The sequence below is a fragment of the Mustela nigripes genome, chromosome 6, assembly GCF_022355385.1.
Source record: "Mustela nigripes isolate SB6536 chromosome 6, MUSNIG.SB6536, whole genome shotgun sequence".
NCBI classification, from domain to species: Eukaryota; Metazoa; Chordata; class Mammalia; order Carnivora; family Mustelidae; genus Mustela; species Mustela nigripes.
Window position 1 is genome coordinate 86,779,511 of NC_081562.1, and position 27,921 is coordinate 86,807,431.

Below are 27,921 nucleotides of genomic sequence, written 5' to 3' on the forward strand. Positions count from 1 at the left end.
TACAGATATGACAGATTTAAGAAAAATCTGGTCACACAGGTCTTAAACTGTGAATAAGTTAATTTTTTCCCCAGAAGTTGGGGCTGAGTATTCTAGTAATAATGATACTTACTACTCACTGTGTATGAACTCACTGAATCTGTCCTGCAGAACCTAAGAGGTGGGTACTATTATTTTCATAATTTTACAGATGAGAATGAGTCACAGCAAAATTAGGTAATTTGTCCAAAGTCACACTAATCAGCTAGGATTCAAACACTGGCAGACTGAGGCCAGAGCATAGTTTCTCAGCTACCCCTTAGATAATTACCAAGTCAGACTCTGTTTATAGATCTGCCCCACTAGCTCAGAACAGTAGAATTTTTCCTGGAAAAGGGCAGGGAAAGTTACCTTGGAATTTTTAAATTAGCTTTTTATTACAGAAAGTATTTCAGTTTGTAGCTCTAAAAGATAAGAACTTAAAAACATGACACTGTTATCATACTTTAAAAGTGAATAGTATTATCATTTAACCAGTCCAGGTTGAGATTTCCCCAGGCGTCTCCAGATTTTTTAAACAGTTTGTTCAAATTAGGGTTCAAATAATGTCCATCAGCTGCAGTTGGCTGACACACATCTTAAGTCTCTTATAATGTACAGGTCCCCCCTCTGCTTTTTTTTCCTTTGCAGTTTATTCCATTGCAGAATCTAGGTCATTTGCCTTGTAGTTTTCCTATCTAGATTTTGCCAGTTACCTTTTCCTGGCATTCACATGTTCTCTATTCCTGTGGATTTCCTGTGATAGTTACATCTAATGATGAGAATTACACACACACACACAGTATTTTCCCCCAAAGTTGTTCTGTTACCAGGCACATAATGCGGGTTCTGTCTTCTTTGTGATGTTAATAGCCATCAGTGATCATTGTCCAAATCCACATTCATTAGAGGTTGAAAAATGCCAATATTCTGATATTGTCAATCCTGAAATATTAGCTAGATTTTTTATTTAATTTCTTAAAACTTAAACAATAATTTTTTCTTAAGTAAACTCTACTCCACACATGAGGCTCAAACTCATAACTCTTGAGTCGCATACCCTCCTGACTAAGCCAGCCAGGCACCCCTGGATTTCTTCTTCTTCTTTTTTTTTTTTTTTTTAAAGATTTTATTTATTTATTTGACAGGGATCACAAGTAGGCAGAGAGGCAGGCAGAGAGAGAGGAAGGGAAGCAGGCTCCTTGCTGAACAGAGAGCCTGATGTGGGACTCGATCCCAGGACCCTGAGATCATGACCTGAGCCGAATAACCTCCCCCCCTTTTTTTTAAAAGATCGTGAACTGGTGGATTAAAATCCATTGATGTGATTAATTTGTCCTACTTTTGCTTAAATGTTCTCATCTTTGGCCACAGGGGAGCTTTCCAAGTTTGTGCCTTTTGACACGACCTTAGTAGTCTTTGATAGTTCGCTAGTTTTCCTATGGAAAAGATACTCCTGGCTAATCTCGTGTATCTCTTATCCCCTTCCTGGAACCCACCCACCTCTCCAGGGAGCCCTGGCTCCTCTTAGCGGGAAGTGATATTTATAGATCACAGTGTAAGTGTTGTTGTAGATTTTAGAGTACTGGCCTCCTTCTGTTGATAACTCAGGTGGATATTTTTCTTTTCTCCCAGGAGTCCATGAAGAATATCAGCTGCCGTATTATGACTTAGTGCCCTCTGACCCTTCCATTGAGGAAATGCGAAAGGTCGTATGTGACCAGAAGCTCCGTCCCAACATCCCCAACTGGTGGCAGAGTTATGAGGTAGGAAGCTTCCCTGCCTCCTGTGGATTTTCCATCTGCCTGATTTTTCTACTTTAGAAAAAGGGTTTCCTAATTAAAAAAAAAAAAGAAAAGAAAAAGGGTTTCCCAACAAGGAGGCTGTGCCCAGAGGTAACCTCTGAGTGTGTCAGTTATGCACAACCATGTGCTGTCTTTTTTTTTTTTAAAGATTTTATTTATTTGACAGACAGATTACAAGTAGACAGAGAGGCAGGCAGAGAGAGAGGAAGGGAAGCAGGCTCCCTGCCAAGCAGAGAGCCCGACGTGGGGCTCGATCCCAGGACCCTGTGATCATGACCTGAGCTGAAGGCAGAGGCTTTAACCCACTGAGCCACCCAGGTGACCAACCATGTGCTGTCTTATACTAAGTCCTGAGGGGCCATGGTGCCTTGTCCTGGTCACTGTGGGTTCCCTTGCAGATCGACAGCCTAGAAGAAGAAAAATCGATGTCTTGGGGACCAAGCCAAGTGAGGTTGTCAACAAGAGACAGAAACAAAAACTGAGCGGGGAGCGTTAGACCTAGCTAGAAAAATGGCTCTGGAACCACAGGGGTGAGCTGAGCTCTGTGGAAGAGCCTAGAAGAGGCATCCAGGAAAGAAGCTTAGCCTGGATGTAGAAGAACAGCAGGACAGGACTTAGGGAGAAGGCATGTCTGTGAGGGAGGCGGCTTTTCTAAAAACTCAGGAGGGGAGGAGGGTGTGTAGGGTTGGAGTTTGGGTGAGGTGGCATCTGAAGTGGGGCGGGGACAGCATTTGGGGGGGAATTGAAATGAGAGCAAATTTATAATGCAGGTTCCTAATAAACATGGCATTTTGGGGTCTTAGAGTCTTCCCAGGAGCAGGGTTTGCGGAACCAAGTGCACGTGGGCCTCCTTGGCCCTCATGGCGCTGCTTTTAGGCATTCAAACCACTAGGGGGCATTGGTGCATTTAAGAACAAAATCATTCAGTTTACATTTGACGTGATGTCTTCCTGTTGCATAATAGAGCAGCATTTTCCAAAATGTTCCTTGGAGCCCTCAGGTCAGGGTTTCCGAGGATGAGGGTGAGGTTAAAAGAGCTGGTCTTTAACTGCCCCTGTTCCACACACCCTTCAATCAGTCTTTGAAATTTTGAAAACCACTGGCCTAGGGTAGCCACTGGGGACTTCTGTGGCCCTCAGAAACCAGAGCTTTCTGCCTCTGACAGGATTGCCTTCAGGGGCTCCGTTGCTGCTGCTCCTCACCCCTAGTCTGTGCCTGTGAGCCGGCAGACGTGCACGTGCCCAGAGGTGCCCCTGTTGTGCCTGGCTCACGTGCTGCTTTAGAAAACCAGTTAGGACAGAATCATGCAGAGGGAGTCTCCAGCCCGACAGAAGTGATTTTTGGAGCCCTGGCTATTTCTGGGACCCCCATTCAGAGCACCCCAGTGATGGCTGGCCGAGGGCACTTGCAGGGCACATCGCCCCTCTCCAGGCACAGCATTCTCCTGGCCCCCGAGGAACAAAGGGAGGGAAGCTTGCCCCAGAGGTCCCAGGGCTCAGGAAGGTGGTTGGGAAGGCCTCCCCGGGGCAGGGGTGAGAGTCCGCCTGACGCCATCTGGGTCTCCCTGTGCAGGCTCTACGGGTGATGGGGAAGATGATGCGGGAGTGCTGGTACGCCAATGGCGCGGCCCGCCTGACCGCTCTGCGCATTAAGAAGACCCTCTCACAGCTCAGCGTGCAGGAAGATGTGAAGATCTAAGCCTCTCCCTCCCCTGCACGCAGCCCTGGGCAGCGGGAACTACACGCAGAGCTGCCACGTTGAGCGTACAATGGAGGCCTACCTCTCGTTTCTGCCCAGCCCTCTGCGGCCAGGAGTCCTGGCCCGAAAGAGGGACCGAGCCCGGGAGACTCCCTCACTCCCATGTTGGGTTTGAGACACAGACACCTTTTATATTTACCTCCTAATGGCATGGAGACTCTGAGAGCGAAGGGTGTGGAGAACTTGATGCCACAACTTGAGCTGGCTGTGGTGGGAAGTCCGCAACCCTGGTGCGCTGGCGGGTGGCCTGGACCGCCTGGACGAAGCCGAGTGTCGCCAGGGCACCAGTGCCGTGCAGCACTGAGGGTTTTCCTCCAGGGACCAACCCCAGCACTCCGAGGTGGCCCAGAGGCACCAAGAGGACAGCGCCCTCTCACAGGCAGCTCTGGGCCCCAGGCTCCCCTCCTCCCTCCTGAGGACATCTGGAGGGCCCCCCAGTGGAGACGGGATCTGCCGCCTGTCTGTCCAGCCGTGTGTGTGTGCATGTGCCGAGGTGCGTCCCCTGTTGTGCCTGGTCCGTGCCACGCCCTTACACATATGTGTGTGTGTATGTGTGTGTCTGTAGGTGCGCACTTACCTGCTTGAGCTTTCTGTGCATGTGCAGGTCGGGGGTGTGGTTGTCATGCCGTCTCTGCGTGCTGGTGCCTCTGTTCGGTAGTGAGCAGCGTCTGGTTTCCCTGGTGCCCTTCCCAGAGGTCTTACTCCCAGCCCCTCCCCGCCCCAGGAACCCCATGCCGTGGTGGGGCTCCCTGCCCAGCAGGCTGCCCCACCCACCCCATGTCAACACCTCCACTTCAGACTGTGGAACCAAAGCTGGCCCAGTTGTTCATGTCAGGCGAGGCTTTTGGGTCCAAATGTGAGGCATGGGGGTGGGCAGGGAAAGAATCTTGGCGGAAGTGTCAGGCGGTGCAGTTAGTGGCAGCCGTGGGAAATGAGCCAGCCCAAGGGCATGGTCCTCAGCAGCAGCAGGAAGGGCCAAGGGATTTGAAGCGCAGATCCTGGGACTCAGATTGGAATGTCACATCTGTCTTTCATATCCCAGATTCTGGAAACAGCAGTGTATATTTTTGGTGGTGATGGGTTTAGGGTGGGGAAGGGAGAGGGGGGCAAGGAGTGGGGAGGGAGTCCGGGGTGGGAGGGAGGCATCTGCATGGGTCTTTTACTGGATTATCTGATTACGGTGGAGGGAAGATGTGAGACCTGCACCCACTTCAGGGGCCCTGTGAAAGGGAACAGCCCGAGCCAAATCTGTTCTTTTAACCTGAGTATAGTATTTAATGACGTCTAGAAGCACGGTTGTGGGTGGTGATTTGCTCAGCATATCTTAGGTATATAATAACTTTGAAGCCATAACTTTTAAACTGGAGTGATTTGGGTTGTTTGTTTCTTTTTTCCTTCCTCCTTTCTCTCCTCTCTTTCCTTTCTTTCTTTTACTTTCTTAATTTTATTGGAAGGGTCTGAATTTTAACTTTTTTTAATATTATTGTTTATAAAAGGAAAACCATCTCTATGTGATGATTACCTCTCAATCTCTTTGTTTTTAAAGAAATTCCTACGAAACAACCACAAAAAAAAAAAAAAAATCTTCAATGAAACGCACACAGCTCAATCACACTGGAAATGTTTGTCCTTGTACCTGAGCCTGTTCCCACTGAGCAGCGAGAGTTCCTCCCTCTTTGCCCTGGAGGTCAGTCTGTCTTGCACTGTGCCCCCCTCCCCAGCCCCCAGTTCTGTGAGGGGTTTCTGCATCAGGGCCCTAGCCTTCTGTGCGTTGTTCAGCTGGTTACACCTTTTCCTCCAGCATTTATTCACCAGATGTTTGCCAAGTGCCTGTGCTGGGCATTTGGAATACTATACATGAGCAAGACAGGCGTGGGCCCCCTCTTGGAGCACTGAAGAAGGGGCTGACCCCAGTTAGTGGGTGCCTGGTTCAAGAGCAGATGTTTGTATAGTTGGTTCTGAGAGTCTTTTGAACCTGGAATGATTGCTCGCAGAGAAGATCACTGAGGAGCAGGGTGCCGCCCCACCCCAAAGAGCCCGGTGGTGGACAGTGAGACCCTAAATCACTGCATTCATTCTAAGCCCCCCCTCCTGCCCCCAGGGGAGGCACATGATGTATGCAGCCTGAGAGCGGGGCCCTCCTCCAGCCCAGTGATTCTGCCAAAGCTTGTGGAGGAGGGGCACGCCTCTCCCTGCTTACATGGGTCTCCCAAATGCTCCTGGTCTTCCTATTTATTTTCCCCATGTGTTGCTTCTTTCCTTGCATTAAAGGAGATCTTTGCCTCACCCTTTGGGCCAATTTACTGGCTACTGACTGATTTCCCTTGAATACCAATTGTGTCATTAGGGGGACCTTCTTTCCCCACTCCTGTTGATCCCTATGCCCCCCCCCCCATCCCCTGCCTGTCTGCCCTACAGCAGAACCTGGCAGGGTAGAGGCGGTGATGGAACTTAGACTCCCGTGCCCCAGTCACAACCAGCCTCTGGGATCTGCCAACACTCCTCAACCTAGGGCCTCCCAAGCCACTGGCCTGTTCCCCGGGAGGCCCTTCTGGCCTCACTGCACCTTGGGGAAGACTCAGCAGTCTTTGGGGAAGTTCCCTCTTCCCCACTGCTCTTAACACCAGGAGTTAGGAGTTGGAGAGCTGGGGAGACACTGAGGCCTAAAGCCGTGGTTTTTGGCCTCTGGGGCTAACCCTGATCCATAGGGCTACCTGCACCTCTGGATTCTGGATTCACAGACCAAGTCCAAGCCCGTTCTCACGTCGCCATCAAGGCCCCCGAACGGCATTCTCGGTACTTCTGTTTGTTTTTGTACATTTTATTAGAAAGGACTGTAAAATAGCCACTTAGACACTTTACCTCTTCAGTATGCAAATGTAAATAAGTTGTAATATAGGAAATCTTTTGTTTTAATATAAGAATGAGCCTGTCCAATTTCTGCTGTACATTATTAAAGTTTTATTCACAGAGCTTTCCTGGTGCCCGCTGTCTTCTGTGTGTGTAGCTCGACTGCCCAGCTCTGGTCGGGGGCGAGGGCAGGAGGCAGACACTGTGAGGAGGTGGTGCTACCCTCCCACATGCACCAGTCACAGCCGGTCACGGTCATGGGGTCAGAAGAGGAGCTGGCCTGAACACAGCCCTCTTCCCTCTCTGACACACGGCAGGCAGCCTGGCCTAGCCTGGACGAGGGAGGGGGAGCAAACCACTCATCTTTTCTCAGTCTTCGTCTGTAGCTGCTTTTGCCTTTCAGCCTATTCATCTGTACAAAAGAGGGTCTTGATCCCAGTGCGTCACCAACCACGTAGCCTTGAAGGCAGCCGAAGAGCTCTGCTGGGTTTGTGCTTTCCCCCTTGTCAATTAGAGAATAAATGTGAATTGGGGGCACGTAGGTGACCTAGAGATGGGAATCTTCAGTGGCTGCTTGGCTTTTTAGCATGTGGGTGGCAGTGAATGCCTTTCTTTAGGCCACGGGAACCCAAGATATCAAGTCCTCGGGGTCATGGAAGCTCAAGTGTATCTGGGACCCTAGAGGTCGCCTGGTGTATTGGTGTCAGGCACTGGGCTCCCCTGCAGCCCCCTGCCACTTACTGGGAGGCCCACGCCTTTCTCTGTAGGCCATCTGCTCAGTAGCAAGCCCCTCGTCATGGGGAGCCAGGCAGCCTCCACGTGTCTTCTCCAAGGGCGGGCGAGAGCAGTTACTCTCTCGTCCTGGGAGGTCCCTTCCATTACCATCAGTTAGTGTTGTTGATTAACATTGACAGTCAGTGCTAAGCAGTGCCCCAAAATTTGCTTTACATATATTCACTGCCCTTATCCTCAGAGAGCGTGCAAGGTGGGCATTACTCTCCTCCCTTTGTGGATTAGGAAGCAAAGGCTAGAGAAGTCAGTAAGCTGTCCATGGAGCTCATGGACAGGAAAAGACGTTGGACCTGGGATGTCTGACCACAGACTGTGGCTTCTTGGCCTGTGTGCTGTCCTGCCCACATGGTTCCATGTTCTTCTGCCCTGCCAGCTGCGCTCCACTGAATGTCACAAAACCCTGGGGCCAGCAAGGGCACGTAGCATCCCGTTCGGGCACTAGCTGAAGTGCAGACTGGGACACAAATGACACTGCCTGACTCCTGTGGGTCCCATCTGAGGATCCTGGGACTCCCATCTCATGGGCTGAGTGAAGCCCAGCCACCTCCTTCATCCCATCCACAGGAAACTGCTTTTTTGAACTCAAGTGCAGGACCTGTAAAGTTGCCCTATTAAGTTTTACCAGAGGATGTGCTCATGGCTCCAACCTGTCAAGATTTAAAAATTCAAATTGTTGGGGCACCTAGCTGCTCAGTAAGGAGAGCATGTGACTCTTACCTCCGGGTTGAGTGCAAACCCCACATTGGGTGTAGAGACTACTTAAAAATAAAATCTAAAAAATAAAAAATTCTGATTGTTATCCAGAGTTTTCCATTGTTCTCCCGTCTGAGACTATTGGGCTGGAGAAAATCAAGTAACTGACCTCTAAAAATTGGCTTTAAGTTTGGCACATATCCCGGTAACCTGGATTAGCTGCTAATTAAATTGTCCTTGTGCCCTCCCGGTAATTCATTTGTGGACAGAGATAACAGCACAAGTCCAAATATCTTTCTGAAGTGGCAAGGTATTGTTGTGACTGTTGGATTTCTTTGTTGAAAGAAAGGTGACATGGCTTGTGGGGAATCTCAACCCCATCAAAAAGCCATCCTGTGAAGAATCCATCACCTGGCCAGGCATGGACAAAAAACCCACTAGGCTGTGGATTGCAGCTTCAACTTTACCATCCTGAAAGAATGGCAACCATGGGGTACGCCTTTGTGTGCTCTTGACAGTTACTAACAATGTTTTGCCTTTGTAAGGCCCATGACACAGGAGACCTGAATTCTTTTGAATAGTGTATCATTTGGGTGTTTTTGTTTCACACATTGTCAATTTTTGTCCCCACCAGGTCCTGTCTTCTGATCTTTACAGGCTGGAGAGCATGCTTGCGAAATACAACCAAAACAAAATTAAAAGTAAAGCAGTAGAGTTCAAGAGACACTCGGGAACATAGGAGGGGTGCATAAGGAAGGTGGCAGGAGGGGGAAATGGTGTACTATGGTTCTCCAGAGAAACCCAACCAATGAGATGGATGGATAGATGGATGGATGGTTGGGTGGATGGATATTTTAAGGATGTGACTCTTGACTATGGGGACTGGCAGGTTTGAAATCAGGCCAACAGCTAGAGATCCAGAGAAGAATTGATGTTGCAGTCTTGGATCTGAAGGCATTCCGGATGCAGAATTCCTTCTCCCTCACGGACTTCAACTGGTTAAGGCCTTCAACTGATTAGACGAGGCCCATCCACATAAAGGAGGGTATTTTGCTTTATTCAAAATCTGCTGATTTAAACGTTAATCACAACTAAAGCACACCCTCACGCAACTTCTAGACAGGTTCAGCCAAACAACTGACGCCACATTCCGGAAGTCGTTGAGCATCCCATGGTCAGACAGGATGGGATTTAAGGAATATAGCAGAGAGCCTTGGGTTCATCTAGGAATCCTCCTTGGGACTCACGGAAGGGGGCTAATAAGGTAGGAAGGTTTAAAGAACAATCGGATGGACTAGGCTTTCTTTAATTTGTTGAGCAACCTTAATGTGTTAATGCAGAGAGAATACAAAGACAGTCTATGGTCCTTGCTCTTCAAGGCAGAGAGATGGTTTGTACAGAAAGAACAATAAGGCAGTCTGGCAAGTCCCCTTATGGAACTATATGTAACGTGTCATGGAAGCACAGACGGGGTGCCTAGGGAACCCCGTGCATCCCTGCCCTCCAGGGGCTCCCTGACTGGTGGACTGGACTAGTAGACAGACAACCACAATGTAGCAAGGGGCATGCTAGGAGAGTGGTTGATAGAGAATGACCCAGGAGCACAGGACAGACAGTAAGCAAGGGGTCAAGAGAGGTGACATCTCTGTTTTGTTGTAGGCCTCAGCCTGCTGACTGAGGAGAGGGTTCTAGAGGTGTCACCATTCAAGAACCACAGATGTCCTCTGCTATGGCTGGCTAGCGCAAGGGGGCTGTCCCATGCTGAGATAAAAAAGACTTCATCCTGGGGGCCAACAGTGCCATCACTTGTGACAGCTACCTCAGACTCTGCCCATCAGTGGTTTGTTCCCTTGAGCCTGGGCTCAGTCTCCAGAAATGTTTCTCAGCAACATGCTTCTGTGGAGTTGCCCATAGGTTAAAACCTCTCTGAAGTTCCAGCTCCCTCACGGAGGGAATAGGGATGAGGTGATCCTGTTCATGTCGGGGAAGATCACCTCGCAGATGTCACGAGCGGCAACGGTCGCACGGGAACAGCTGGAGGAAAGGAAGAGACGAGAGGAAGAACACACAGGTTTGGGGCCTAACCAGAGGCAGAGAGGGAAAGAGGGGAGCTGATTCTGGAGTCGGGCGGGGAAAAGTCAGTTGGGAGTAGGTGGGGGAAACTTGGGTGCTCCACCCCCTTCCCCCCCCCCCCCGGAAAGGGAACCGGGGATGAGCTCCCCAGCAGCTGTCCGTGCCCAGAGGGAGGAAGGCTGGGGTGTCCGAGGCCTGGAGGACCGCCCTTTTCTGCCCTCACTATCTCCACATCCTGAAAGGAGCCAAGGTAAAGCAACAGGTTCCCTAAGTTCTAATAGCAGCGCGTGGATGCGGTGAGGAAAGCTGGGGAGCCAACCCTCCCTTCTTCCGTCAGTCTCCCCTGTTCAAGTCGGAGACACCTTGCCATCCCCACCCAAGAGGCAAGGTGGTCCCAGGCCTCTGGCCAAACTAGACCCAGAGGCCACCCCGATCTAGAACAAATAAGCTGCTGTATCTGCCTTGCCCTTACTCCCAGACCCCCCAGAATTGGCTCTGTGGGCCGTGCTGGATCCTCCCCACTGCCAGGCTCCCCTGGGCCCCAGCACCACACTACCCAGTGGAAACTGTTGGGTCATGAGAGCCATTAAGAAGAACAGCCACTCCCTGCCCCGTCAGCTGCCCACCGGCTGTCTCTGCCTCCCTCGGTGTCCCGCAGGCAGGGGGCCCAGGCCCTCATTCCCAACCAGAGCACCAGCTGAGTCCAAGGCCCCCCTCTCCCCGCCTCCCCGGTTCAGGAGCAGCGGCAGTACCCAGATAGAAGTCTCAGTGACCTATTACTCTTCCTCCCTGTTCTGGAATCAAATGCCCAAGTTGACACTGCATTAGACTCCAGAGCAGCCTGAGCAGCTGGAGCTCTCACCCCCAAGTACCCTAACTTCCCGAGAGCTTGAGCCCGCCTGTGGGGACAAGATTCAGCTCTCCCCGCTTCCTCCACCAGGCCCGTTGACTATTAGGTATCCCAGCAGGGACTTGTCCCAAAGAGAAGGGGTCTTCCTCGGGCCTTGGCCATGAGTGGAAGGAACCCTCACCACACACAGCAGGCCCTATCCTGAGAGCTAAGAACCAGGGCAGCTGGAGGGAAAGTAAGCAAAGCTGGGGAGCTCATTCTGAAACACAGACTGGCTCGGGGAGAGGATACAGATGGAGTGCACATGTCTGAGGTCCCAGAGCCTGGGGCATTTGCAAGGAGGCCTCCCTGAGGGCAAGGTGCAGCATGCTCCCCCCTCCCCACCCCCCGCCATCCTCCTTGCCACCCCTGAGCTTTAAGAAGCTGCAGAAGATAGGATGGGGAGAACAGATGCTAGACAAGAGACTCAGGCTTAGGAGGAAGTCGTGGAGGAGTGGAGGGAGGGAGAATGCAAAGCTTCAGGGTCCCTGCGTGTCTGGCCTCTGGGGGTTGTAGCACAGAGGAGGCCCACCAGCTGTCTGCCACTGTTTGTTGAATCTCCCCAATGACGGCACAGCAGCCCTGGGGGAGAGCAAAAACAGAACCTCCGAACTGCGACTTCGGCGGGACTCCAGAACTCGGCGAACACCAACCAAAGTGCAGCGTGGCATCTCGGTGGGACACAGACCCTCTTGCGCAGTAGAGGAGACGTGGATGATCCGGGAACCCTGCTCAGATTCAAGGAGGAGCCTGACACTGAACCAGACAGCCCTTCACTCCCGTTTGAAGATTTTCCAGCAAGAGACACATGGCCACCAGAGGGCATCACCACCCCGTAGTGCGGCGTCCTGGGCTCCCCGGGCTCCCCTTTCCCTCCCTGGAGAAACTGATGAGATGTGGAGCAGGAAGCAGGCGAGGATCTCTGAGCTCTCAGGGGAGCTGCTAGCAGCTGAATTAAACAGTCCCTGGAGTCAGGAGACCTTGGATCTCGTGGGTTCTAGTGCCTGTTCTGCCACCATCCTTCCTCCCTGGCCTCAGTTTACCTCCTTTCAATGAGTGCTTGGACCTCCTTGTATCATCACGGGGCCATGAGACCCTTCCTTTCCAGCTCTCCAACTCCAGGATCTAAGCAAATCATACAATGAGCCTCACATTGCGTCTTCCGAGCCCTCCCTATAGGAGAGGGAAACTTGTGTGAACTTCAGTTCTCTGGTGCTGTGCCCTCACTCGGAGGCAGAAAGGCAGACTGACCTGCAGATTGCCTCCACGTCAGCCTGAAGGAGGACTGTCTTAATAGGGCTCGAGACGCTGGTGCCGTGATACCTGAGGCGTCCACTTCGGCTTTCAGACAAGGTGGTGTCTGTGGGCTTGCCCTCTGTGATAGCTGGGGTGGTAGTCCTTCCCACAAGAGACTGTACAAGGTGCCCTTTTGCTGGTCCCTTTGGGGACAGCTGCAGGAGTGAAGAGAATAGAAACCAATGCCTATCGCCTCCCCATCCCCCACCCCACCCCCACCCGCACCACAGATGCCGTCTGTCGGGAGCAGGCAGCAGACGGTCCAGGGGTCCATCTGTGCTCATGCTTCACAATATAGTCCCATGTTTCCCCACCAACACCCCCTCGGCCCCTCAGCTGATGGCCACTTGGTGGTGCCAAGGGGTAGGTGGGAGGAGGGAGAGGAAGACACTAAGGGAGCTAGCTCTTGGCTCCCAGCAGTCCCCAACCCACCCTCTGTGCCCCCCCCTACCTCCGCCACCCAACAAGCATCCTGCCATCTGGACTTGTGCTAATTACTGAAGGGTGGCAAAGCACCCCTCCCACCCACACCTCCTTCAGGGGCTGGGGCCCCAGGGGCCTGGGGCTGGGGCAGTGACATGAGTCGAGGAGACACAGAAGCACAGAGACTGAGACAGACCTGTGGACTGAGACAGACAGGAGACAGAAAGCCCTTCCTGGCCTCTTCAAGTAGATATGGCCACTTGGCTCTCCGTACCTCTCATGCTGGCCCTCAGAACTAGCACAGGAACGTGTACGTAACCAGACCTAGAGCCTCTGTAAGCTCAGTGCCCAGCCAGCACCTGGCCTGGAGCAGGGCTGGAAATGTAGGGCGAATGGGGAACTGAAGGAGACAGCATGACACGGGGTTAAAACCCCAGGTTCTGGAATCAGGCTCCCTGGGTTGGAGTCTCAGTTCTGCCACTCAGGGGCCTAGAGCGAGTTATTCAACCTCTCTGGGCCTCAGTTTCCCCATCTGTGAGGTACCGATTACATAGGCTTATTAGGAAGACCAAGTGAGTTCACACATGTATGTAATGCAGCGCACACACACAACAATGTGAACGGCCCCGGATTACTGCTCAATAAATGTCAGTTGTAAAGGCATAACACAGGTTTGGGAAGACTGGAGGAGAAAGGGACAGATGGGACCGTACCTCCCCAGCCTCTCTTTAGTGGCCCATGGTGGGATGTGGAGGCCCCCAGCTTGTGGTGCTGACGCCCTGTGGTGGCTAGCTGCTCTTTAGACGCCAAGACTGGCCTTCCACTTCCTCCTCTCACTTCTTATTTGGGCACCTCTGACGACAGCGACTTCAGCTGGGCCATCCCAGTCTCTCCCACTGCCTGGCAGCCACAGTAACACAGGCAGTGGGTGGGGTGGGGGGGCGGGAGAGTCTTGGGGGCTGGTCCCAAAGAGGGGGTCAGAGAACGATGGAGCACCTGCCCCAGCCCTGAGCACCCACTCGGCTCAGGCACATTCCCCTCCCCATGAGTCAATGCATAGTTAAGATCTTTCTACTGGGAAAAGGGGTGTCTGAGCTCCAACATCAGGAGCTAGGGAAAGGCTTATCCAGGAGGGACCACTCCTGACCCTTTAAGGGACAGGCCAGAATTATGCCCACACCCACGGCTGCTGGGTTTCCACTGCTTCCCTTGCCCCTTGAGCAGGGAGGGAGCCTCTCTCACCTCTTCTTGGGCAGCTGTGCAAAGGGGATATCCTTGACCGTCACTCCCTAGGGGCTTCTGCACAGTAAGGGGTATCTCTAACCTCTTTTGGGACTTCATCCCACCCGTTGTACATACCCCTGCACAGCGCTGCTGCCACTCTCCCCTTGCCCAAAGTCTCCTGCAGCCCTCTGGATCTCCTAGAATCTTCCCCTGAGCCTCCAAACCTCCTTCCTTAAAACCACACACACACACACACACACACACACACACCATGTATCCGGGAACACCCCCCCCCCACACACACACACAAACACGTCAGGTATCCGGGAGACCCCCGTCCGAGGACGTCCTGCTTCCCTCCTTCGTGGCTAGGCTTTCCCCAGTGAGTGTTCAGGTCCCTAGGCTTTCCCCAGCCTGGCGGGGCGGTGGACGCCGTGGGCGGGGCTCCTGGGCAGCAGCCCCCCCAGGGGGCGGGGCCTGCCGCTCTAGGGGCGAGGCCATCCGAGGCCGCTCCCCGCCCGCCCCCCAGCCCGCCCAGCTCGCTGATCCTATAAAGGGAAGCGACCCGGGGCCCGCCCGGCTGGCACCCTCTAGCCGCAAGCACCCCTGTCGCGCGCACGAGCACCGCCTCCGAGGGTCCCCGGTCGCCGGGCGCTGGAGCCATGACCCTCCGCCGACTCAGGAAGCTGCAGCAGAAAGAGGAGGCGGCGGCCGCTCCGGACCCCGCCGCGCGGGCTCCCGACTCGGAAGTCGCTCCCTCCACTCCGGCCCCGACCCCGGCCTCGGGCCCCCGTGCTGCAGCCGCCAGCTCTGGGGCCCCCGGAGACGACCTGTACGCGGCGCTGGAGGACTATCACCCGGCTGAGCTGTATCGCGCGCTCGCCGTGTCCGGGGGCACCCTGCCCCGCCGAAAGGTGCGTCCCCACCCCCCAACTCCAACGGCCCCCCAGCCCTTGGTACCCTCTGGTGTCTTTTCCTCGAGACCTGCTCAGCCCCGCAACATCCGGCATCTGTGCTCGTTAACCCCACGACATATTCCTCGGGGACCACCGCGTCCCCCACCTACTTCCCCAGCCCGCTCTTCCCCCCGACACGTTCTGAACCTGCTGTCGCTCGGTCAGGCTCCTCGGCCCTCTCCTCCAAAGGCTCAAGCCTCCCCCGCCTCCACGCCGCCCCCGATCTCGTCGGCTCCCCACTCCGCTCCCCACGCGCAGCCGTCTCGTCTCGCTCCTCTCCTTCCCGAGCACCCTCTTCTCCGGCTCTCTCCATCTGGCCTTCAGCACCCTTGTGCCCCACCTCCCGCGCCCGGGTGTCTCGAAGCCCCCTGGACCCTTCGCCTGGGCTTCTCCAGTTGGAGCGCGGAGGCCTAGGGCTACGGTCCCGCCGCTCGCCGGGACACGCTGAGGGTCTCAGAGCCCGTGGGGGAGAGGGAGGCGGGTGGACGAGAAAGTGCGTGCGGCACGGCGGACTCCCGAGAGCTCACCCTTCCGAGGGGACGCCCGGATTGCTGGGCTCCGGGCCTGCGCCTTGCCCCGCGACGAAGGTGCTGGGCGCGAGGGCATGGCTCCCGGGACTTTGCCGGGACCGGACGCGGTGGGAGGGGTCGCAGGGCGCCCGCGGGGCAGGAAGGATGCGAGCCGCGTCCGCCCTCGGAGTCGCCCCCTCTGCGGGGCTCTTCCTCTGGCCTGTGAACCTGAACGCTCAGAAGTCGGGACACAGACCCAGGTTGCGGGGCGGGGGGGGGGGGGGGGGGGGGGCCTTCCCCCGTTCAGCCCGTCCCCCCCCTTCCAGGCCCTTGGCTCCCCCCCCCCATACAATGAACAGCTTGTTGAGAATTTGCATTTTATGAAAATCGGGTTGAAAGACAAAGGGGTCTCTCTCTATGCTGCCCAGTCCTTCCACCCTGGCCCATTTGGGAACTGCCCCCACCCCTGAGGCCAGTCTTTGGTTCTGGAAAAAGAGGGCTCACTTCTCTTCCTAGCCTTGGGGCAGCCTGGGGGGAGGGTTAACTAGGGAAGGGACCAAGAAGGCCCTGGGCTGTTTAGGGCTTGTGGGACAGGGGTTGGTCTGGCACAGCCTCTTCCAAGGGCCAATAATTTTAGGGAAGGAGAGAGACTAGTTGCTCCAGGGTCCCAAGAAAGGAGGAATCTTCAGCTCTGACCCCCCCCCCCCAAAAAAAAAACCCCTCCCAGTCTCTCTCCTAAGTATAGTGAGAGTTAAGGACAACTTTGAGGTCTGGTTTTTGTTTGTTTTGTCCAAGAGTGCAACAAAATAATATGGCAACGTGGAGAAATCCAGGTGGAGCTGGGTGCAGCTGGCCACCTACTGCTGGGATCCACAGTTGGTTCCTGAAACGGCCTGTAGTTTGGGGGAGGAGGGGTGGCCCAACTGTCCCCTGACTTTTCATGTTCAGGCTGGAACTGCTGGCCCTCCAGACCTGGGTCTCTGACCCCAATACCCCCAAGTCTCTGTTTGCGACTGAGAAAATAGAAGGAGATGCCCAACTGGTGGTGGGAGTGGTGGTGTCTCTGGAGTACCTTGATAAGCAAGCCCAGGGTCCCCTTGCCCTTCTTTGGGAACATCAGGAAAGAACCCATATCTCAGCTTTCAGAGTCTGGAGGCTCTGAGTCCTGCAGACATGCACCCTGAGGGTAGAGACTATTCTATCTAGATTAATGAGTCCCCCTTTTGCCCCCCTCGCCATCTGGGCTAGCACAGTGCTTAGAAGTCCATGCATCAGGAACCCAGTAGACTGTTGTGTTCCCACAGTCTCAGTTATGGGGTAGAGCCTTAGGGAGAGCTCTGTGTGGTGATGCCGCAGCGGTGCTTGGCGAATAGTTACACTGGACCCAAAGCAGGTATGGAACTGGCACCAGACAGGCAGGCGACAGGAAGTGAGGTGCTGGGTCCAGGGCTGGAGCCCAGGGGAGGGACCTGCCAGAGTAGGACTGTCAGCATGGGCTAGAGGACAGTACCCCTCACCTGCTCCTTCCTCTGTATCTGCCCACCCAGGGCTCAGGATTCCGCTGGAAGAATCTTGGCCAGAGTCCCGAACAGCAGCGGTGAGTCGCCAGCATCCCAGCCCCTGCTCTGGTCCTCATGGGTCAGGTGGGCTGGGGGTGGAGAGCAGCAGGACACCGCTCTCGGCCCAGTGGGAGTCATTCTCTCAGCAGGCTTCCCTCGCTAGGAGTGAGGGGCAGGTGGGGGCGTGGGCTGTGTTAAGGGGGTGGCAGAGAAAGGAGGTAGGGATTCTTAGTCATCAGGTGCTCCTCATGCCACCCTCAGTCCTGCCAGTTACCCCTCCCCAGGGAGATCCGGATCTGGGAGGTGGAGGAAGTGGAAGTCTTCGGGGTCTCCCCTGAGCTCTCCTGGTCCCAGCCCACCCTAGGGCCCAGACCCTAGCCTGGCTGTGTCCGGCTGTTTGAGTCCAGCGACCCCTGCCTCCAAAAGCTTAGTCCTCTGCTGCCCCCATCCTGGGGCCAGGGCTGAAGTAGGTGCTGACCTCAGGCCCTACACTGCTCAGTCCCATGCAGACTGGGGCCTGGCTGCTAAAAGGAATCAGCAGACGACAGCCCGCTAGCCAGATTGGCCTGTTGGGCCCCTGAGCTAAGAGTTGTTTTTCTAGTTCTAAAGGGTTGTAAAAATAACAACAAAGAACAATCTATGACAGGGGCCAAATGGAGCTCGCAAAGAAAGCCTAAAATATGTACTATCTGGCCCTTTGCAGAAAAAAGTTGGCCAACACTTGCAGAAACCCAGAGAGCACTGGGGTAATACACAACTTCAGTCACCCTATTCCTCGGCCCAACGCACAACACACACAGTGGGGGTAAAGGCCTTCTTTCCTGGTGGGGAGGAGCTCAAGTTAGGACTGGGAGTTGCTGGTCAGCATTTGGGGGCATCTGGATCAAGCTGGGAGCTGTGGGCCTGGGTCTCCATGGCCTTTCTGAGGCCAGAGACTTGAAGGAGCCTCTGGAGGCTGCTTTCACTCGGCCTCTGGCAGGGCGGGAAGGAAGGGGGTGGGGGTGGGCAGAGGAAACTCTGGGCTCCCCCAGCAGGCGAGGATCTGGAGCGGCTCCAGACCATTGTGTCCAGTGGGCAGGCCTTCAGTGCGGGAAGGGGCGGCCTTGAGGTTCCCCTCCCCCCAGCCTCACATCTGGTGGGCTGGCCCGGGCAGCTGGGAGGAGCAGCTGTGGTCTGGGCTGAGCCTCGTGACTGGCCTCCGGGGGTGGGGCCAGCCCTCTCCCCAAGGCTGCCGTGTGGAGAGGCTCAGGGCTGGGGCCCGAATTCAGGGCCTCAGCGAGTCAGTGAGTGGTACCCTAGGGCTTGCTAGAAAGCTGGAGGAGTAGCTCAAAAGCTCGGAGAGTCCATTCCCTTTGGGGGCCAGCTATTTCCAGTGCCTCCCTGCCCCGGAGGTTGGATTGATTGTCTGTGGCTCCATGAAGCTGATCTGGGCTGGGGATTGGGACGGGCATTCCAACAACCCGTGATGAGAGTGGGTTGTGGCTGGAGACCGATGAGTCCTGCCTGGGTGTTCTAGAATAGACCCCCAACATCAGTGGAAGGCCACGCTATGGGACCAGCAAGTTCCTTTTCATCATGACAGTCCTGAAATGGCCCCTGTGTCCCCTTGCAGGAAAGTGCTGACTTTGGAGAAGGAAGAGAACCAGACCTTTGGCTTTGAGATCCAGGTGGGAGAAGCTGGGTACCGAGGGAGTGAGGGATCGGGAGGCCAGGGATGGCTGGCCCCTGCCACAGCCCTGGCGGATTGTTCCCTTGTCTCTGACAGACATACGGCCTTCATCACCGGGAGGAGCAGCGTGTGGAGATGGTGACTTTTGTCTGTCGGGTTCATGAGTCCAGCCCTGCCCAGCTGGCTGGGCTCACACCAGGTGAGGCTTGAGCCCAGGACACAGGGCTTCAGGCAGGTGGGATGACCTTACTCCCAAGCAGAGGGGCTGAGAAATGTCTTCTGAAATCAGTCCCCTTCCTCCTCCTGTTTTGAGAAGGCCAAAAAGAATGGATAGAATCTAGGCTTTGGATCCAAGCAAAGATGCCATTTACTGTGTGATATTGAGCAGTCCAATCTGCAAAATGGGGGCAGTAACATGCCTGGGGTTTCCCCAGGCACAGAGCCAGGGCCTGGTTAATGGCAGATGTTTCTGCTGCTGTTTTCCTTCCTCCTGGCAATCTGGCCCTCCATCCCAGGGCAGGAGTTGGGAAAGGTGCAACGTTCCTTTAGATCTGCTTGGTATTGGAGATCAGGACCTATCCCACACCGACCTGGCCCGACTCTGGGGTACCTGTGTTCCTTCCTTTAACAAGGAAATGATGATATGATGCTTCCACTAGGGGACTCTTGGGATTGGCCAAATCTAGAGCCCCAGGACCCAGGGAGGGGATTGAGACCCTACGAACTCACTGCCCCTCTCCCGATTCCATTACCACTTTCTTCCCTGAGCCACACCTCCGTGCCCACTCACCAGCAGCCCCTGCTGGCCAACTGGTATACTTCAACTTTGCACAATACCTTCACATCCACTCTCCCTGTGGATCCCAGAAGTAGCCACAGTAGGGATCCACACCCCCTTTTTTACAGATGGGAAGTGGGCCCTCGGAGAGGATGGCTTCCCCTGCCTCAAGTCAGGAGGTTCTTAGGTGGCTGAGGCTCTCAGAAGCTGAGGCCTCTCATGCCAGGGTGCTGGTATCAGGTCCCAGCTCTGTGCTCATCCTGACCCCTCCCTGTTTTGGCTGAGTCTCATGACCCCCTGTGGACTAGACAGAAGTAACCAGCTCCAGGGGCAGCCCAGGGTATCTGAGAGGGCTCAGCCTTTGGGGACATTTTCCTGAGGGTGGGGTGAAGGTGTGGGCGTATGAGGGCCTGACTCCTGCAGCGGGTGTGCTGGGCCAGGACGAGGTTTCCCCCACAACCATGAGGAGTGGCTGGAGGGAGCTCAGGAGCATTCTGTGAGGTTCTTACCCTGACCCTTTCCAGCTCGGGTGGGGGGCTAGAATTCTTAGGCCATACCTCAAGGAACAGATACTGATCCCCCTCTCTGCCTGGCAGGGGACACCATTGCCAGTGTCAATGGCCTGAATGTGGAAGGCATCCGGCATCGAGAGATCGTTGACATCATTAAGGCATCTGGAAACGTTCTCAGGTAGGTCCAGGTGCCGCAGTCCCTGAGGATCCCGGAGCTCAGCTTCTCTCAGTTTCCACACCCTGTGGGTTTACACAGCCTTTTGATTCCCCAACCTCCCCAGGCTGGAAACTCTGTATGGGACATCAATTCGGAAGGCAGAATTGGAGGCCCGACTGCAGTACCTAAAGGTAAGAGAGCCCGGATAATGGCCCCCTGGGCCCTCTCCTCCCCCAGTCCCTGCCCCTTCCAGCATCAGTCTTCCTAGGGGCCCATTTACCTGTGCAAACCTGCTTTTAACCTTAAAATTTCTTCTGTGTACTGCCCGCCCCCTCAGTCTGTCTCTTCCCACCTCCTGCTTGTTTCTTGCTAGCTGCTGACAGGGAGCCGGGGGGGTGTCTCTTGCAGCAAACCCTGTATGAGAAGTGGGGAGAATACAGGTCCCTGATGGTGCAGGAGCAGCGGCTGGTACACGGTGAGTGGAACTGGCCCCCACCCACACCCCCCTTCCCGCTGGCCCTCAGAACTAGAGTGTTCCTTCCCTCTCCCAGGTGGAGAGAGGTTACTACTCCCGGCACAGCGCTGCCCTGGGCTACTACACTGCACACACATTCTGGGTTCATTCTCATGATGGCCTTCAACAAAGCCTTGGTATCTCCATTTCACAGATGGGAGCGGCGAGGCTCACTGAGCGGGTTTCACATACCTTCGGCGCCCTTGCACCCTGGCCGGTCCTCCTAAGGACTTGAGTGGACAGTCCTGTTTTATAGAGGAGGGAAGTGGGATGGTCGGGAGGAAGGAGCGAAGGTCCCCTCCCCGGGCGCTCTGACGGCCCGCCCTCTTGTCCTTTCTTCCTTGGCAGGCCTGGTGGTGAAGGACCCGAGCATCTACGACACGTTGGAGTCGGTGCGCTCCTGCCTGTACGGGGCGGGCCTGCTCCCGGGCTCGCTGCCCTTCGGGCCCCTGTTGGCCGCGCCCGGGGGTCCCCGCGGGGCCGCGCGACGGGCCGGGGGCGACGCGGACGACGCCGTCTACCACACGTGCTTCTTCGGGGGCGCCGAGCCGCCTGCGCCGCCGCCGCCGCCCCCCGCCCGCGCTCCCGGCCCAGGCCCCGCCGAGGCTCCGGCGTCCACACTCCGGGCCGCTCTGAGCCGCAGCGCCAGCGTGCGGTGCGCGGGCCCTGGGGGCGGCGGCGGCGGCGGGGCGCCGGGCGCGCTCTGGACTGAGGCCCGGGAGCAGGCCCTGTGCGGCCCCGGCCTGCGCAAAGCCAAGTACCGCAGCTTCCGCCGGCGGCTGCTCAAGTTTATCCCCGGACTCAACCGCTCACTGGAGGAGGAGGAGAGCCAGCTGTAGGGGCGGGGTGGGTGGGGAAGGTATTTATTTATTTATTCTATCCAGCCAGTGCAGAAAGGGGGCGAGGGGAGGGGCGGGTACCTGCCCTCCCCCAAGGGACCCCAGGAGCCCAGCGCAGCGGGAGAGGGTCCTTGCCAGCGCCAGCCGGTCTGCTGGTGCCTAGCTGTCTCTGTGGAACGCTGCTGAGCCCGGGGCTCCAGATTCCTTTTCAACTCATCCTCCCCTAAACCACAGTGGGAGGTGGGGCGGGGAGAACCAGGCAAGCTGGGGATGGGAGAGGTTTGGGGGCGTTCATCCTACATCAGGGTCAGTAGTGCCTTGTGGGGTGTCCAGGAAAACCCCTCTGGAGGGGAGGAACCCTGTCCCGCAAAGCCCTCTCCTCAGCTTTACTTGCTCCTCACCCTTGGCCTAGGGGAGAAATGGCCTCCCCGTCGGTCGTTCCCCTACCTTCCACACACATGCACAGTTCCAGTTAACCAGTGGGTCCCTGAAGGGGCCTAAGGTGCTGGGCCCCCTCCTTCCCGGCCTCGACCCCTAAGGGCTTGGCCCCTCCTAGGGGCCTGTAACTAAGTTGGGTCCTGCCGGGCTGGGGTCCTGGGTTCTCTGCCCCTTGGGGGACAGGAGTGGGCATGTCCAGGTGGGATAGGGGCAGCCCAGACTGTTCCACCGTTTTGCATATTGTTGCTTCTGAACCACAAACTGTATAAAATTGACGGTTTTTTGCATCTGTTGTCAGCGTGGTGACTGCCTGGTGATGGGGGGTGGGGCAGGACGGGGCTCCAGAAAGCTCTGACTCTACCACACACCCCTCCCCCTAACACACATACACACACACACACACCCTTACACTGTATTTTACATCTTATTTGCTTGGAGCCTGCAGCCAGGGGCATAGTCTGGGGGATCTTGACTTCCACTTATGAACCTGAGGAAGAGGCCCCACCCCCTCTTCAGAACTTGGGCTTCTGGTTGTCTTGAACTTCCCTTCCCAAATCCTCACAACAGGGGGTGACCAAGGCTCCTCTCAAGGACTTAACTATCCCTGTGCTTGGAACCCTCTTGGCGCTGGACCTTGGTCTCCCACAGAGGAGGCCTCAGCCGCCAGCCCCCCAACCTGTGACAGGCCTAACTACTGACTATTCCATTGCTCTAGAATGCCTCACTGTACTCCTAAAATAAGATTCTGACTACCATGCTGGGTTGTCTGACACCCCCGCCTGCCTCAGTTTCTTGTCTCCTCGCTTCCTTCTCTGGCCCCTTCACTATATCCGGAATGCTTCAGATCCCACCCGCTCAAGCCCTCTGCCTTCACTCTTCCCATAATTGACCTCCTCAGTCCTCAGCTCTGCTTCCCAAAGGACTCCCCACCCAGTCGAAAATACAGTCACACCTTCCCCTGTGGCAGAGCCCTGGCTTTTTCTGTCCTACCACTCACCACCCTCTATAGTTTTCTTGACTTCTGTGGAGTCGTGTTGGCCTGGCCTGGCTCCCTGTGACAATGCACACTCCTCACAGCAGCCCTCCGGGGACCTTTCCTGTCTTCTCTGCCACTTTCATTCTTGTCTGCTACTAGCTCACAGTTGGACCCCAATAACGACAGCACGTGCTCACAGCATCTCTGGGAGGTGGACCATTCTTTGAGGAGACCCAAGGCAAGTGACCCATTTAGGGTCACGAAGAAAGCAAGGAGCTAGGCCTGGGACGTGAGACTCCTGTGCCAGTGCTTGCTGGCAGTGACCAGCATACAAGGGCAGCTTTAAGGGGTCTGAGTGGCACCTTACCCAGCCAGGCCATCTCCTACCCTCTTAGTCCTGCATGGAACTGCACTTGCCTCCTGAATGGGCTCCCTGCTTCCTCTCTTGCCCCCAGCCCATCCCCTCACCTAGTAGTGTGGGCTCGATCTTTCCAAAAAGGAAATCTGACCATAACCCTCCTCACTTAAAACCCCTCACAGCATCCCCTGAATAAAAGAATAAAATCCAGGGGCGCCTGGGTGGCTCAGTGGGTTAAAGCCTCTGCCTTCGGCTTGGGTCATGATCCCAGGGTCCTGGGATTGAGCCCCACATCAAGCTCTCTGCTCAGCGGGGAGCCTGCTTCCTCCTCTCTCTCTCTCTGCCTGTCTCTCTGCCTACTTGTGATCTCTGTCAAATAAATAAATAAAATCTTAAAAAAAAAAAAAAAAGAATAAAATCCAAACTGTTGCCTACGGCTTATCCATAACATCTTGTCCTCCTGGGCAGACAAATGACAAAAAGACATCCCTTCCTCTGAGCTGACAGCAGCCATACAGGCCCAAGAATGTGGTAACCAGGAGATTTTGTGCAGTGCACAACATCTGCGAGCAAGCGTACTGGAATGCCCTGCAGGAGGCCCTCCGGGGTCAGGTCTCTATCTCTCTCTTCAAGCTCAAATTGTTTCTCCTTCAATGTCACTTCTGTTTAAGCCACACTGTTCTTCCATATTTGAGTCTAATTCCTCAAATATGCCCAGCCCTTTCTTGTCTTCGCCCTTTGCCCACCGTGTGCTCTCTGCCTGGACTATTCTTCTTTACAAGACTGATTTCTTCATCCTCCGGCTTCAGCTTAAACACTTCCTCACAGAGCTTTCCCAGATCAGATCAGTAGTTTCCTGTCCTCATCATTCTTTACCTTGACTCCTCTAGTTTTTGTTGTTGTTGTTTTTTGTTTTTTTCCTTCTTTATATTCTTTATAGCACTTACTCCCCATTGGTAATTACATGACTTCTTTTGTACAGATAGGTCTTCTGCTTCCCTAGGGCAGGAAACTCAGCCTTGTTTACACTGTACCTCTGGGGCCTAACACAGTGAGGTACACAGCAGGTGCTCAATAAATAGGAATTCATCCACTGGGCAGTCCAGCAGAGAGGTGATCACCACCTCCCTCCCCGCCCCCCCCCCCGCCTTGTTCTCAGCCCTGGGGTAGGGGTGATGAAGAAGCCCCTCCCTGCTCCAGCCGATGCTGGCACCTGTGGGCCCCTCTCATGATATCCCTTTGGGGCTGGGCGTCAGCCCCAGCTCAGGCACCTGCACCTGGCTACCTTGCCCTCCCTGGTTCCTCGGGGAGGGAGAACATTTGATTAAGAAAATGGAGCTTCCCCAGGCTCCCTGTTTGAACAGCTGCTCTGCAGCCATGACAAACAGCAGCTCCCAGAGGCTCAGGTCTTGGGGAGGGGCCCTTCCCTACCTTTGTTCCCAGAGCCCAGGACTGCCAGGGGACCAGCTGCCCCAGCAAAGCCTAGCACCTTGCTGAGGGCGGGCTCTGCAAAGGCTTTCTCCTTCCAGCAGAGATACCCAGCCCCTCTGTGACCAGCCTCTTCCTCCCCTCCTCCCCTGCATCTAGTCTCAGGAGTGATGTCCTGTAGCCCTCACCCAGGTTGAAGGGGACTCCTGGCCACAGCGTGCACAAAGGAGGGTGAGGGGGTGCCCAAAGGGGGGCTGAATCCCACCTCACAGATGATGGGATGACGGCACCAGCACAGCAGCCTCCTGCCGTGTAGGTGGGTGACAGGGAGTGACTAATGTGCGAGCTGCGATGCTAAAAATTAACCCAGGGATCGTGTTTGGTGGAGGGTGGGGGTGGATGGGAAGGGAGCAGGGACGTGGAATAGTGTGTGGCTGGTATTCCCCTGCCCTGCCTCCCTTCCTTCTCCTTCGTCTCCCACCAGCCTTCTGGTCCTCTCAGTGCCTCAGGGGACTCTGGGAGACCTTTCCCATCGCCAAGCCAGAAGGGACCCCGAATAATTCCAGGGAGAAGAGTAGAGGCCACTCTAGGTCTTGTTCATGGTAGAGTGAGGACACAGCCTTGCAGGTGGAGCTCTGGTCTGAGGTCCCTACAGAGCCCTGCACCTCCCCCCATCTCCCTGGCACAGTGGCTGCATGCCGCTGAGCTCCCTGGTTCTCCCTGCTCAGCCCTGGCCAGAGCTCTGCTCAGGAGTGGAGTGGGGGAGCAGAAAGAACTAGTGCACAGAGACAAGGACAGGCTTCCATCAGCAGGTGGAGTTGGGGTGCGCTGTACCTGAAGGAAAAGACAAGGGACTATCTCCTGGAGCACCTCTAGGTACCGGCACTGTGTGAAGCACTTCCAGAGTTTTCGACCACTCGGGCCTCACAGCATATCTGAGAACCATGTGCCACTGTCCCCATTTTACAGATGAAGAAGAAGCTAAGAGTTGGAGAGGTTAAGGTAGCCTAGCTGGTACCTGGCAGAGTCAGCATTCCCTCATATAGGGTTGTCTCTAGAACCTGGACTGGGCAGAGGGAAGACTTCCTGGAGGAAGGAGTATGAGGACGGATGTCAAGATGGTAAAGAACCGTTTAGAGGAGCTGAGCCTCTAAGGCTGTGGGGCTCTCCTGTGGGGAGGGAAAGTGGAAGCATGGAGGGTGGATGAAAGTGGGACCTGAGGGAATAGAGTCTGATATGTGCCAGAGAGCAAATGAAGATCAGGTCCAGAAGGATCAAGTCTCCATTTATGTGGGTGTTGTGCTGGAATGAGGTGAGAACCTTCTCATCAAAAGATTGAGGGGCTCTTGAAACTGGGCTCTGGGGGCCACCCAAGGGCTTGGGCTTGGAGAAGAGCTTTGTTGACCCATGTAAGAAAAGATGTTAGAAGGAGTAATCCAGAAACACTCCCATTTTGCTTGGAGACAAAACCGTAGAACTTGAGCTGAATGGTGGCAGGAGAAGAGATAAGATAGGAGAAGGCACTTTCTGCTCACCAATTAGTCACTCCCCAAATCGGGGAAGTGAGAGGCTGCAGGACTCCCCAAAGGTCAGGAGAAATGCCAAGCTGTCTAGTTGGGAGGCTGTCTGGCCCTGCATCTGATGGCTGGATGGGGTGGTCTAAAGAAGGGAGGGCTGGTCTGAGACAAGTAAGAGAGAAAAGAGCCTGGGGCAAGGAGAAGGCTGGAGACCAAGGAGGGCTCCTCAAAGCCAAGAAAGAGCCAAAAAATGAGAGGACACCGCAGAGTTAGAGCAGGCATGCCTGACCCCTAGTGGTGCCCTCGGAACACTGCATCTCTCTCCGTCCTGACCTTACCGGCAGGGGACCTAGCAGGAGTAGGGTGCCCTGTCAGCCAAGTGCGGGAGGGTGGCTCTCCTTCCTTAGAGCCCACCTCTCTAGGACTTCCTCAGCCCTGCCCCACACTCACAAAGTGGAGCCCCCTCTGAACCACACAACCCATCTGTGAACGTTTTCCTCCTGGAGTACAGAGAGCGCACCAATGTGTACAAGTAAAAAGTATGGAAAAGAAAGGGTGCTTACTAGTAACAAAAAAACCACATAAGAATAAATCCCATTGGAAAAGTAAATATATAGTAAAAGTAGTAGATTAATTATTATAAAGCTAGTATGAAGGTTAAAAGACAAAAGTAGTAAAAATAACTATGATTACAATAATTAGTTAAGGGATACAAAGGTCAAAAGATGTAAAATGTGATCAAAAACACAAAACCTAGGTGGGGGAGAGTAAAAATGTTGAGCTTTAGAATGGGATCACACTTAAGGCGTTATGAAGTTAAAACAGACTGTTATAAGTTGTTATACGTAAGCCTCGTGGTAGTCATAAAGCAGAAACCTATAGTAAAAACAAAAATAAATAAAGAGAAGGGAACATAAGCATACCACTAAAAAAAGTCATCAAACCATAAGAGAGAAGAGCAACAGAAGAGGAAAGGAGCAGAGAGGAACTACAAAAACAATGAACAAAATGGCAATAAGTAGATACCTATTACCTATTCGACTTTAAATGTAAATAAACTAAATTCTTCAATCAAAAGACATAATGGCTGAATAAATTTAAAAGAAAAAAAAAACCTGTACCCTTTTATATGCTGCCTACAAGAGAACACTTTAGTTGTAAGGACACATACAGGCTCAAAGTTAAAGGATGGAAAGGATACTTCATGCAAATGGAAACAAATAAAAAGAGCTGGAGTAGCTAGGCTGCTGCTGCTGCTTCTTCTTTTTTAATTTATTTGACAGACAAAGATCACAAGTAGGCAGAGAGATAGGCAGAGAGAGAGGAGGAAGCAGACTCCCTGCAGAGCAGAGAGCCCGATGTGGGGCTCAATCCCAGGACCCTGAGATCATGACCTGAGCCGAAGGCAGAGGCTTTAACCCACTGAGCCACCCAGGCGCCCCAGTAGAGAGGCTTCTAGTAGATAAAATAGACTTTATTATTATTTTTTAAAGATTTTATTTATTTATTGCACAGAGAGAGACACAGCGAGAGAGGGAACACAAGCTGGGAGAGCGGGAGAGGAAGAAGACTCCCCTCTGATCAGGGAACCTGATTCGAGGGCCCTGGGATCATGACCCGAACCAAAGGCAGACGCCTAACGACTGAGTCCTGTCTCAGAGACTGTAATAAGAGACTGTAATAAGAGACAAAAAAGGGTGTTACATAATGACAGAGAGGTCAGTCCAGCAAGAGGATGTAACAATTGTAAATATTTATGCACCTAACATAGAAGCACCTAAATATAGAAAGCAAACATTAATAGACCAGAGGGAGAAATTGACAGCAAAACAGTAATAGTAGGGGATTTTAATACCCCACATACATCAATGGATAGATCATCCAGGTAGA

At 54.3% G+C, this 27,921-nt stretch overlaps 2 protein-coding genes and 1 long non-coding RNA gene across 4 annotated transcripts in view; 2 read left to right on the top strand and 1 right to left on the bottom strand.

The window, feature by feature from the left end:
- ACVR1B (activin A receptor type 1B) overlaps window positions 1-6,553 on the top strand; it is a 35,528-nt gene extending 28,975 nt beyond the window's left edge. For both annotated transcript variants that reach the window (XM_059403164.1, XM_059403165.1), the window contains 2 exons: window positions 1,654-1,784; window positions 3,396-6,553. In XM_059403164.1, coding sequence (XP_059259147.1) covers window positions 1,654-1,784; window positions 3,396-3,521 — 257 coding nt within the window. In that variant the 3' untranslated portion in view covers window positions 3,522-6,553. The remainder of the gene's footprint in view (window positions 1-1,653; window positions 1,785-3,395) is intronic.
- A 1,974-nt stretch (window positions 6,554-8,527) lies between these two features.
- Window positions 8,528-15,393, bottom strand: LOC132019696 (uncharacterized). Its single transcript, XR_009404837.1, has 4 exons — window positions 15,305-15,393; window positions 12,130-12,329; window positions 11,922-12,051; window positions 8,528-9,950 (listed from the first exon to the last, which is right to left on the bottom strand). It is a non-coding gene; the product is annotated as an uncharacterized LOC132019696 (long non-coding RNA).
- TAMALIN (trafficking regulator and scaffold protein tamalin) lies at window positions 14,372-22,039 on the top strand. Its single transcript, XM_059403166.1, has 8 exons — window positions 14,372-14,735; window positions 16,834-16,883; window positions 18,458-18,512; window positions 18,611-18,713; window positions 19,889-19,982; window positions 20,086-20,152; window positions 20,370-20,436; window positions 20,824-22,039. The coding sequence occupies exons 1-8, from the start codon at window positions 14,484-14,486 to the stop codon at window positions 21,312-21,314; spliced, it is 1,179 nt and encodes a 392-aa protein (XP_059259149.1). The 5' UTR covers window positions 14,372-14,483; the 3' UTR covers window positions 21,315-22,039.
- The last annotated feature ends 5,882 nt before the right edge of the window (window positions 22,040-27,921 follow it).

What these genes read in the sequence shown, in the direction of transcription:
- TAMALIN (XM_059403166.1), top strand. Translation starts at nt 14,484, where the DNA reads ATGACCCTCCGCCGACTCAGGAAGCTGCAGCAGAAAGAGGAGGCGGCG. An exon ending in CCCGACTGCAGTACCTAAAG is followed by an intron (nt 20,153 to 20,369) that starts GTAAGAGAGCCC and finishes TGTCTCTTGCAG; the next exon opens with CAAACCCTGTATGAGAAGTG. An exon ending in GGAGCAGCGGCTGGTACACG is followed by an intron (nt 20,437 to 20,823) that starts GTGAGTGGAACT and finishes CTTCCTTGGCAG; the next exon opens with GCCTGGTGGTGAAGGACCCG.